General features: G+C 32.0%; 1 protein-coding gene across 3 annotated transcripts in view; it reads left to right on the top strand.

Moving 5' to 3' along the window:
• LOC134699739 (neurabin-1-like) overlaps window positions 1-12,733 on the top strand; it is a 56,691-nt gene that overhangs the window by 30,521 nt on the left and 13,437 nt on the right. For all 3 annotated transcript variants that reach the window (XM_063561168.1, XM_063561169.1, XM_063561167.1), the window contains 13 exons: window positions 1,991-2,095; window positions 2,444-2,690; window positions 3,280-3,582; window positions 4,305-4,358; window positions 5,379-5,507; window positions 5,956-6,077; window positions 6,384-6,480; window positions 7,192-7,324; window positions 7,956-8,045; window positions 9,240-9,406; window positions 10,139-10,215; window positions 10,604-10,753; window positions 11,309-11,490. In XM_063561168.1, coding sequence (XP_063417238.1) covers window positions 1,991-2,095; window positions 2,444-2,690; window positions 3,280-3,582; window positions 4,305-4,358; window positions 5,379-5,507; window positions 5,956-6,077; window positions 6,384-6,480; window positions 7,192-7,324; window positions 7,956-8,045; window positions 9,240-9,406; window positions 10,139-10,215; window positions 10,604-10,753; window positions 11,309-11,490 — 1,856 coding nt within the window. The remainder of the gene's footprint in view (window positions 1-1,990; window positions 2,096-2,443; window positions 2,691-3,279; window positions 3,583-4,304; window positions 4,359-5,378; window positions 5,508-5,955; window positions 6,078-6,383; window positions 6,481-7,191; window positions 7,325-7,955; window positions 8,046-9,239; window positions 9,407-10,138; window positions 10,216-10,603; window positions 10,754-11,308; window positions 11,491-12,733) is intronic.

The raw sequence follows: 12,733 nt of genomic DNA, 5'->3' as shown, positions 1-12,733 counted from the left end.
ACATGTTTCATACTCTTTTTGGCCTAAGAAGGAAAGAGAATATTAATAAAATACATGTATCATGACACAAATAATTCCAACTGGTCATTAGCAGTGCAGATCCAGAAATGTTCATAAGTGAGGGCCCGCTCCAGGTATGCTTCAGTGTTCAGTGATTCCCTATCAAATCAAACATATTTTTAACAGGGGGGGGGGGGGGGGGGGGGGTACTACCCTCCCTTACTTAGATCTACCTTTGCAAAGATAATCAGATTAAGTCTTACAAAAGTATAATATAAAGCATATCTCTAAAATAAATAATGAATTTGATGTACGCATGGACTAAGAATCCTAGATATCAGTATTGACAATAGAAATTAACACTCCTTTTGTTGGGAATTTTTGTTTGATTATATAGCATGTATAGGGAATCACCGAAGCATTGATAGGGTTCCCCTTTTATGGCAGTCAGTAGGACCCCCCCCCCCCCCCCCTTTTTTTATAAAAAAAAAGTTCCGGATCCACAACTGTATATTCAGACAGCTCACAACCTGAAACACAATAAAACAAACCACAACAAATTATGCATTAAATGTCATAAATTGTAATAAAATATCTTTAATTTGAAAGTGAGAAACATTTCCTGTATTAAGTCTAGTTTTGCTTGTGTTGCACCTTCATCTGATAACATAGTATAGATAGCAATATAAGTTGGCAGTAGAGAATTAAGATTAATGAATTGGTTATTATCCACCAGCTGTGAGAGACGAAGGTTTACTCATTAAATGTAGATTCCAAAGAAGATTTGTACAATTTCTTTAATTTCATTCACTGATTGAAGCAATCAACAATCCCTTGTGTTGGGGAAATGTTCTGGCAGTTAGACAAAATATATCATTTCTTTGTAAATAATGACTTTTATATAGAGCAGGTAAAAATAATAATAGAGAAAGTGCAATACATCTTTGATAGGTGATGGGGAAAATTACGAGATGAGAATAGGGCATGTACGGTAGACTTGTGTCATCAGAAATAAATAATTGTTAAAGCCAAATAAAAAAGCATGTGTGGTTCCAATTACATTTTAAAAAAAATATTAGGGCAGGTAACCGTAGAGATAGTTTTTTTAATTTAATTTTTTTGCATCGAGTCTATGAGAGCTACATTATGACTTTAACAGCGCTTAATGAAGAAATGACGAAAAAATCTTTAGGGTAGGCTTTTATGAAGACTAAACAGTAGGGTCGGTTACGGGTAACGCAGGAACCACACTCAAACTTTTATTTGGCCTTGTGGATTAATAAGAAACATAACTTCAGCAATTAGAAATTTGAAACTTCAAAGACAGGTGAAAAGGAGAATCTTTTTCCATCTTTTACTGCTATCTCATAAACTTGATAAAATCTTCCTCTCTAAATTAACACCTAGTTAAACATACCATGTTTCACTTCAAGGAGGAAACTGCAAAGATACCAATAAACCCTGTGATATGCAGATGATTGATAAATCCAGTAAGACAGTAAACCAGTAAGACAGTAAACCAGTATAAATGATGTATCTGTCCACACATATACTCTCCCGTCTCTTCAAATGTTTTCTTTATTCTTTATGCATGATGAGATTTGCATCTACTGGAATATATATCTTTTGATTTTCTATGAAGAAAAGGTGCAGTAACAGGCATAATGATGGACAGGATGTATGGGTTTTTAAATACCAGTAGTCTCTAGTCTGATGTTGTGAATTTCGCACCACTTACTTCCATTGTTTGTTTGATTCCTGCTCAAATCTGAATTCACAAAATTTGCCAGTTTTTTCTGCTGAATGTCAGTGTTTTTCTCTTTGAACTATGAGCTCAATGGTATATATCCATTAACACTGAAAAAGGTAAAAACACAAAATACTGAACTCAGAGGAAAATCCAATTGAAAAGTCCATAATCACATAGCTGAAAGGGACTTTAAACACAATCAACCAGACATTTTAATTGCCTATTCATTTTTCTTTCCAGGATCCAGGTTAATGATCAGATAATTGAAGTGGATGGTAAAAGTTTGGTGGGTGTTACACAGGCTTATGCTGCTTCTGTACTCAGAAATACAACAGGGACAGTCAAGTAAGTTTATATTCCTTACAACACACACACCTACAAAGAAATTGTAACAGGAAAAACTAGATATAAAACTATTAAGATGTGGTCTGATAGGCAATGAAAACTATCCACCAGAGACTAAATGATGTGGATGGAGACACTGCATGTATATAGGTCACAAAAAGGCCTTCAACAATAAGCCAAAATCCATACTATATATAATAGTTTATAAAAGTTCGGCTGTCTTCTTGAAATTCACCAGATGAATGCTCATTTTCTTTAATCATTCATGTTCTGTGTTTACAAAGGTAGTAATGACGTATGCTTTTTTGTTTTAAGTTGATAAATACAATTTAATTTGCCCTTTTTTAGGTTTATGATTGGTCGTGATAAAGACCCGAGTAAAAGTGAAGTAGCTCGTCTCATACAACAGTCACTGGAACAGGATCGTCGTAGAGAAGAAATGAAGAGACTTGAACATGACAGATTAGTACAGCTACAAGATAGTATAACACCTAGAGATGCTGTGATGGAACGGGACCATCAACGTCACATGTCTGAGTCAGGTAGAGAGTTGGACGATGATGACGAAGATGAAGAGGAGGTAGAAGATGATTCGGTAAGAAACATTATGAGTATGAATATGTGAAGTACATAAACATAAGTAACACAAATAGTCATACATAGCTCAAGGTCAAAATACAATTTTCTACAATGGACAGGTGCCCACGATTAAAAGAAAATGTGTGGATGTATTAAACAGGAATTATAAAAGATCTGTCAAATTCCTAATATATCAAAAACATTAAAATATTACATAAGACAATCACTTACCAGATTCCGGAGGCTCATATTAGGGATTTTGAAAATTATTTAAAGTAAAGGTTTAGATTGGCAATCCAAAAACATACAAAGGCTCATTAAAATAATAGGAAATATAAAGTATTTGGTATTCTTTCAGATTTCAAGAAAAAAAGGGGTAAATATATTGATGGATTTAACATATGCTTATATTAGATGAAGGGACAAATGTTGTTACAAAGAGAAAAAAAAAATTTGTGGTAAAGTTGCAACTCATTGACCCAAATACAACTTCTGCCATGGTATTAGCATATGTATAGTTAAGTAATCATTTTGGATTCAGAGTTAGCTATTTAGGGGTTTGTAACGTAAGAAATTTGAAAATCATAGGCTTTTAATTATTTCAGGATGAATGTTCTGGAGATTACCAACTAGAAATCACAAATCACAATGAAGAATATGACGATGAGGATGAAGAGGAAGAAATGGTACAGCAAGAGGAGGATGTTTCCAGCACCATGGAAACCACAGAGGAAATAGCTGCAGGGGAGGCAACTCCAATGTCAATACCTTCCAGTAATGATAACAGTGTAGGGTCACCGGACGAGGACAGGAAACCAGTGGTAGAAGTATTTGACCTTGCAGAAAGCAGCAGTGAAGATGTATCACCTGATATGGAATCTCAGGCTATGTTCGTTAAATTAAAAGAGGTACGAAAAGGGAAAATTTACACATGTGAAAATCTAGATGGAGGTAACATCTGGAAAAAAAGAAAGTATATATTTCCAACAATTGCACTACTGCCTTTCTATACAAAACTCAAAGTAAAATTAAATAACCATAATATAGAATATAAGAAAATGTGGTATGAGTGCTATGAGACAGCTCTCCATCCAAGTAAAAATTAGGAAAAGTTAACCATTAATGGTCAAAGTATGTTCTTCAACACAGATTCTTGTGTCACACAGAACAGCAAGTTATAAAGGGCCCCAAAAATTACTAGTGTAAAACCATTTAAACAGGAAAACAAACGGTATAATCTATATTAAAACAGAATATATGGGAAACACTTATGAACCACTGAATATCAGGTTCCTGACATAGTGCAAACAAATGCAATTAAGCATATATATTTAATGGACTAAAATGTGAAGAGAGTTGATATTGTTTACATACTATTTTCATCAATTCAATTAAACTAGAATTTCATGTAAGAGGTCAAAATTTTACATTACAAAAAAATCTATTTATAATTGACATGTTTGCCCTATTATTTTAAACTATTTTGTTCATTGTATTTTGTGATGATCTGTTTAGTACTGCATTTAACCTTTCATAATATCTTAATTATAAAAAATATCCAAATCTTGTATTATTGTTAAGATAAAGCACACAATAGTTGACAGTTTTAAAAAAAGATTTTTTATTTCAGGCCCAGTATAAGAATGCTGTAAATGAAGCAGAAATAGCCAAATTGAAGGCCAAGGTATGTAAAACTATACTTATATTTAAATTACCAAGCAAACACATGATTAATCATTCAAACTTGTGACTTTGTATAGTTTTGAAAATTATCACTATATCATGGAGCTTCATTTACAAAGCAGTCTTAAGTAAAAAAAAGAAATATGTGGTATGATTGCCAATGAGACAACTCTACACAAGAGACCAAATGACACAAAAATAAATAACTCTATGTCACTGTACGGCCCTCAAAAATGAACAAATAAAATTTAGAATGGAAATGGGGAATGTGTCAAAGAAACAACAACCTGACCTTAAGCAGACAACATCTGATGGCCACCAGTTGGTCTTCAATGCATGGAGAAACTCCTGCATCTGGGGGCGTCCTTCAGCTGTCCCCTTAACAAATATGTATACTAGTTCAGTGGTAATGGACATCATACTTGACTCCAAATTATTCACAAGAAACTAAAATTAAAAATCATACAAGACTTACAAAGACCAGATGCTCCTGACTTGGGATGAAAGCAAAAATGCAGTGGGGTTTTACATGTTTCTTGAGATCTCAACCCTCCCCTCTACCTCTACGGAATGTAGAAAAAACAAACCCACAGTAACAATAAGCACAGTAAAACTCAGTATATGAAAAGTCAAGAGTCCGATGTCAGAAAAGCACATATCTATAGTCTGTCTTCATTTACTGTAATCAACAGCATGAATTAGTAGAAACTGATTACACCTTCTACTTTAAAGATGCAATATGAATTTCTGTGAGTTTTTCTTTTGGAAGGCATGAGGTTCCCTACAGTAACCCCAGCTATCTCTACCAATGAAAACTAGCTGACATTATTGAAAGTGTTGCTTACAACCAACAAACAAAATGCAAAATGGTTTGATATGGTCAGAAATGTTGCACAAAAAATGTAAAATATTGAATGAATATATTAGAAATCATACATAAAAGAAATTCTAGAACTAAAAGTATAACCAAAATTTGGTACAGAGAAGTATAATTGTATATAAAACGATTGTTGTTTCACAGTTAATACAGTTAGAGAGTGTACAGAATGAGAAGAAGGAGTACCAGAAGAAATCAGAAGACATGGCCTACAGATTACGGGAACTAGAGAAAAAGATGTTGGCCAATAGAAAGGAGATCAATCAGTATCAGGTAAAGATGATGTATATTGATTGAGTGTTTATTAATTAAAAAATGTTAAAATTTGAAAATGCATATTTATTATACTATTTGAAATAAAAAGATTTCTTTATAAAAGCAATCATTTTGGTAAATTAGAAGTTTTATAATTTTTTAATCAAAAGAAGAAAATGTATCAACTAAATTGTAATGCCAAAACTGTGACGTAATAGCAATAGAAGTCTTTGTCATATCAACTTCCATGCAGATGTATACTTGTGAGGGTCTTTTGGAGCTGACTATACAATATGGGGTCTTCTCATATCATGCCACATATCCTTATTCTTATAGTGAGTAATGTGGAAAGCTTATGAAATTTCATCAATTTAACATGTACATTAAATCACAAGTATGGTTAGTTTAGTATTTTAGTGGTTTTTTTTGTCAGAGCATTTTACAAACTTTGTATTTAATTCTACAGGATTTATTAGAGGGATCACAAGGCCAGTACATTGCGTTAGAGAAGAAAATGAAGGGTGACTTTACAGCCCTAGAAAAGAAATATCATAAAGCTAAGAAGCTAATAAAAGAATATCAATCCAGGTAAAACATTATAAACATTTTTAACTTATTAAGGAAATAAAAGGAAATTGAAAAATATTATTTGCTCTTAGACTATTCTCACAAGCCAGTTGGACAATTTGTCTTATAAATTATGTAAATGTGTTGTGATTTTGCGCAAAATCTGTTCTGAATAGCACATAGAGTTATGATGATGATTGAATTACTAAATAACAGCAACAAAAAATAGATTTGAAACTTTCTAAAAATTTCTCCTTTTAAAATTTGGGTCACCCCCATGTATGCATATATATCACATTGTATTTCACTTCTTGTTTTTTTTTACAGAGAGAAAGATTTCCTGCAGGAAAGAGAATCTTTACTTCAGCAACAGGGGGAAAAAGATCAGCAATATAATTCTCTAGTCAAGTCACTCAAAGATAGGGTAGGTAACTCTGTAAAATCATAAGATAATTGTTCACTTAAGGTCATTCAGTAATAAGTCACCAAAAAGACTAGGAGAAAGATTTTAGGCAAATTATTCAGAAAATAATTTAGATACTGTAAATTCAGAAATTATTGCGTGCATTTATTATTGCGATTTTGTCATTTTAGACTTAAATGCGATTTTATTTTTTACGATATTGAGAAAAATCCTGTTACATTCATATAAAATATTTCAAAATGCGAGTTAAAATTATTGCGTTTACAACTCAGTCGCATTTTTCCCATTAATAAAAACCTCGCATTAATTTCTGAATTTACAGTAATCTGTTTTTGGTCAGTACAATACAAGGATTTTAGATGCTTGCTGATCAAATATTATTGGTGTTTGGATAGCTATTTTGATGTTTAAGAATATTTTGGGATAATCAGTTGATAATTCAAAGATGACATTAGTTTGCTTAATGTACATTTATACAAAAAATGAAGACGGGTATCCATCAAAGGGACAGAATACAAACAACACAAAAACTAGGGTCACCACATAGTCAGTGTGCTAAACATTGTTAAAGAAGATATAAAAAGTTTATTCACTAAAATATTTGTGATGAAGACTTTCAATCATGACTGTTTCCATTCTCAGTGTCAGTCTTATTTCAAAAACAAAGAAAAGGATTTGGTATACCATCAATATCTGTTATTTTTTTTATAGATCTTTCAGTTGGAGAGTGAATTAGGTGAAGCACAGAAAGCAGCAGGGTTACCTGTCTTAATTCCTGATGCCTCACAAAGGGTACCAGATATCATATCAAAGGAATCCAGTGTTAAAGTTCAGTCTTCCTTAGGTGAGCTTTAAGAATCTCATAACCTATGTCTGAATTCTGGGATACAAGTTTTATTCCCAGCTGGCATAATATATACCACATTTTTGCAGCAGTGATACCTTGAAATTATTTTTCTTTCTTATGAACCTCATTAAAAAAAATTAATCTGTGTTTCTGCAAATTCAAATTTATTGTTTGTTAAAAAAAAAAAAAATTAAAATCAAGCCAAAAGAGAAAAGAAAAATAACAAAAATTCCAAACTCCAAGGGAAACTGAAAACGGAAAGTCCTTTTATAAAATGGTAAATTCAAAAGCTCTCATACTTATCTAACCAATTGAAAACAACTGTCATATTCCTGACTTGGTACAGGCATTAACTTATGTAGAAAATTTTGATTAAACCTGGTTTTAGAAGCTAACTTTATTTTGGACAATGGTAATGTTCCAGAGAAAGGAAAACATAGCAAAATTCTGTTCAAATATTAAAAAAAAAATACAGTGTTAAAATTTTTCATGAGTGCTTTGGGCATAATATTTGCTATACATTACACGTAAGGTGCATTGATTGGAAGGGGGAATGCTTGCTATACTATGTATTAAAAAACCATAAAAAAAATCTATTTTAATTTTAATATTTATTAATATGTTTTAGATAAAGTGCTAACACAAAGTCAGATATCTGATGCTGTTTCTATATCGTCTGGGTCTGATGATTCTCCAGGGGATACTGTAGTTAGTCAGAGTAAGTAAAAGAATACGAATAGAAGATATATTTGAATTTATTATTAACACAACATACCAACATGAACTTCACCCAAAGTAAAGGTTCAGCACTTTTATTGCTGTTCATCATCTAAAAGTCACAGTTAAGGATGTACTAAAATGATGTTTTAGAATTTGTGTCAAATGTTCAGACTCCTTGGTGTTTTTCCATACAATACAAGGTAAAATATTTTGCCCCATAACACCCATTTAATTTTTAATATAACATTTAATAGCTCATGAAACGTCATTTATCAAAATTTTAGAAGATTCTGGATTTTCTTTCTTTTGTTTTGAGACCCAATTATACCAATGCAAATATAAGGTCAAAGTCCATGTCAGTCTTTTCTCGCCATATTTTAAATCTCAAATATCTCGAAAAGGAGGTACATGACCTATCAATATTTCTAGCTTATTTTTATCCTTAATTGATACTCTACCAGCTTAAAGTATCAATTTTAACTTCTTAATTTATTAATTTTCAACTAACCTCACTCAAGTTCAACCTTAAGCCTTTGTTAAAGAAAAAAGCTAACAAAGAAATGATGATTTTCTTATGTATTATAGAACTGAATTTAGTTGCAGTAACAAAACCATGAAATTAGGTATCCTTGACAATACAATGTTCCTGCAATTCACGAAAAATTATTGCCACAAAAGTAAACAAATCCACAGTATTGCAAAATTACTGCTGTGAATTTATTATTAAATTGTCAATTTTCTTAGTATTTTTGGGTGCAGGTAAACCACAAATTCAAATGTTCAACGATTTAAAAAAACCATGAAATCAAATATCCAAGAAAATGCAAGTTTTTCTCAACCCACAAAAATTGATACCCACGAAAATAAATGAATGCACAGTACATGGAAATGATTAAGTTGAAGTTAGGAAACAAACTTTTGCATTTGTCTATCAATAAAATTGACTACTGTAAATTCATTATTATTCATTGGAAACCAATTTTTGCTGGTTGGGAGGTCAAAGATGATCCACCAAATTAGATATTCAACAAGGAAAATTTCTATAACTTGCATGTAGAGTTATACACAAAAAAATGAAATCAAATATACACAAAAGTACAATGTTCCTCCAATTCAACAAAAATTGGTACCATGAAAGTCGTGAATCCATAGTATTAAAAAAAATCATTCAAATATTTTGACATTTTGCCAGGTTTGAACACCAGTACCATATCTGATATTGACAACCAACTGTCTGAATCATTTAATGAGGTGCTCTCTGATGCAAGACTACTAGACACATCAGTCAGTAAATCTAAAGGTCAACTGGCTAGTTCTGGGGCCATGGCCAGCCGACGCCCACCTTCAAAGAGAAATAAGGTATGTAAAAAATTTTTTTATAGTTCTTCATACATCAAGTTTATAGTGTTATATAAAATAATTGTGTTTTATCCAAATTACAGATAAAGCAAATTTTATTTAAATATATAATAAGATGTGGGGTTGTTCATCCATGAGACAAAAACCCAAAAACAAATATAACCAAGAGACATCTGAACATCAACATGTAGACCTCATCAAAAGACAGATTTCTTCAGAATATTTCATTCTCTCAATTACCCTGTGTATGATATTGTGATTAGCATTAAGAGAAAACCTGTCATTAGTAACAACTTCTCCATATGACAAAAGAATAATGAATAATAAAAAAAATCCACAGAAAAAGGATCAGATTTTGCAAAACTATATGAATATGTTGTGAGTTGAACTAGATTTTTCAATTTTACATCAGTAGGACAACTTGAGTACCTTAAAAAAGTACAAAACTAGAATTAGAGTACCAAAGGTTAAAAACAAAATTAAAAAAAAACAACCTCAAGTACAAATATAAAGAAATAAATATACAATACCATACCAATATCAATGGGTGTTAAGCAACCAACAATTAATCGCTCTGTCAAAGAATGCATTTAGTTACTGAAAGCAAGCTCAAAATACTTTGCCTGCTAATATTAACATGCCATCCTACACTAATATTGGTTCATTTTCTTTAAGTAAAGAATTCTTTCAGCTACTAAAGAACATTTTATTCATGGTGTATTATTTTTTCAGTCTCTTGATGAAGAAAAAGGAGGTGAGATAAAGTCGGAAACACAAAGTGGTTTGGAATCATGGATGAAACATGAAGGGTAAGGATTAAAATATTGTGTTTAAATGGTGGAGGATCATCAGATTTAATAAAAAAAAAAAACAACTAAAGTTATTAAAAAGGGGTGTCTAAAGTGATGGTGACTGTTGTCTTAAATGAGTTTTCAAAAGTAATCTCTTCTGGTCAAAGGGAGATAATTCTGAAAAAAAAAAATGAAAATTCATCTTCTATGAATGATTGATTGCAGTTTGATAACCCAGTAGCAGTGCAATACGGCTAAAAGGGGCCATTCATCTGCTATGAGTTTACAATTGTTGATGAATAAGATATACTCGCAATAACAATTTTTAGTATTATATTCAATTTAGTGATGACTATTATATCTGAGCTTAAGTTAAGTCTATAATTTTATCATGCAATTTTTTCAGAGACAGTACTGTGAAGAAAAGTGATGCAAAGAAGAGAAAAGCTCAGTTGCAGGAGAGAATGATTACAGAACCTGTCGAGGGACCTCCCTCTATCCCTCCACCACCTCCCCCACCCCTCGGGGCAGACACAGATTCACAATCAAGTTCCAGGTAATTACAGATTGGAATGTATGGATAGCTGCAGAATATTTTAGATATTACTGATAGGTTTTATAAAAACAAAATTTTTTTAATGGTAAAATATGACAGTTTGTAGGATGTTATATAGTTGACATTTTCCTTTTTAGGTTTAAAAAATGGATTATTTGCTATTTAATGCATTGCAAGATGTATAGTGTTTATAAATATTCTTACAACATTGAAACACACACACACAAGACAGGTTTTGTTAATTTAGTCAGGTACACTTGTTCATTTTAATTGACAGAAAACAGCTGAAGGCCACCAATGGGTCTTCAACACGGTGAGAAAATCCAAAGTGAGAGGTGGGCTCAAGCTGGTTCCTAAGGAAAATGTGTACTATTTTAATGTCATAAACTGATTTGGATATGAATTTGCATGGCAGCTTAAATTTTAAACTATAAGGAGAATTATATTACTCATATCTTGGAGAAACAACATACACATACATTGAAAGGGTACACCTCAAGTGACCACTAGGATAAAATATTTAAAACAGTTAGATTATATATTTATTTATTTTAGGAGGGACAGCACATCAGAACAATCAGAAACAGCATCAACAGTATCACAGACTTCATACGATCCAACAAATCCTAACTTTAGAAATATGGAATCAGAAATACCTGACACTGTCTCAATAGATACCACTGGATCCTCAGATGGCGCTAGTAGTAGTTCTAAATCAAAGTCTTCATCGGGTAAAGGTAAACAGCATATTCTTAATTCAACCCAGACCTTTTTCTAAACTGTTATCTGATTTTAATTTAATTTTAATTTTGTTATGCACCATTTATGGGCATTATGTTTTTAGGTTTGTCTCTCCATTCATCCTTCTGTCCTGCATCAGGTTAAAGTTTTTGTTGATAATCAAGACAGACTTTGATGAAGTTGGAGTCCAATCAATTAAAAATTTAAAAATTACACATGTTCCCTTTGAAATGATCTTTCTAATCTTAATGCCAAACTAGAAATTTCCATTTAAATCTCAGTTTATCTGATATTCTAGAACAGAAACTGTTTTCAGTTGTTTGTCTCCACGTTTAGGAAGTTCATAATAAAAGAAAACATTTGAAAAATTGCCATTTTGAAAATTACATCACCATGTGACAAGTGATATTTGTGATAAGTTGGTAACTTGTTTGTGTGTGAACCCCTTAATATTTGTGATGCTTTACATGTAGTATTTGCTAATCAGTCAGAGCTCTGACATAAACAAGTCAGAATATACTGACTTCTTCAAGTCAGAAAATGTTTTGAAACTCTGACCTGTATGGGTCAATTTTTGTGTTGCGTAGTTTTCCATCGTGTCCGTCAAACCAGAAGTTATTTTGAATTTACCGCCGATGTAAGACACATACGATCACGTGGTTTTTTTGCGAGAGATCACGTGTTTGAGAGTCGTTGTTTTGGGAGTTTCTCGAACAAGAAGTTATTGAAAATATAGTGATTATTTACGTTTTTTTAGTGAAAATCTAGGTCAATGTGGTCATTTTCAGATGGTAATTCATATTACCTCCGTATTTTCATGGCCATTTTAATATTTTTTACGTGTAAAGAAGGTCTTTGCAAGTGATTTTGTTGCTGTTTCATAAAGGCGCGTGACCTGTAAATACGGACGCGTGGCCTTTGAGATGACCTGGTGTCTGACAATTCTGACTTGTTCAGGTCAGAAAATGTTGTTATGATAATGAACTGTTATTTTCGGGAGACAACTCATGTTGTCTTAAACAGTATTAACATTATTAACCAGTCAGTGCAATTTTAAAAGTGGAATTATTGCTTCGAGATGAACATCGTCACGTGATTTTTCTATTTTTAAACTCAATCATGAATTGACTTTTAAACCTTTCCGAGTTTGCGGCTTATAAATATATTTGTTTTTTCGTTTCTCCCAATGAGAAAAACGATCTTTTGAATATTGAAAATGAAATGAAAATCGGAATAATT

This window comes from Mytilus trossulus, unplaced genomic scaffold (assembly GCF_036588685.1).
Source record: "Mytilus trossulus isolate FHL-02 unplaced genomic scaffold, PNRI_Mtr1.1.1.hap1 h1tg000085l___fragment_1__unscaffolded, whole genome shotgun sequence".
Taxonomy (NCBI): Eukaryota; Metazoa; Mollusca; class Bivalvia; order Mytilida; family Mytilidae; genus Mytilus; species Mytilus trossulus.
The sequence above is the reverse complement of the archived record's forward strand: the minus strand, read 5'-3'. Positions and strand labels throughout refer to the sequence as shown.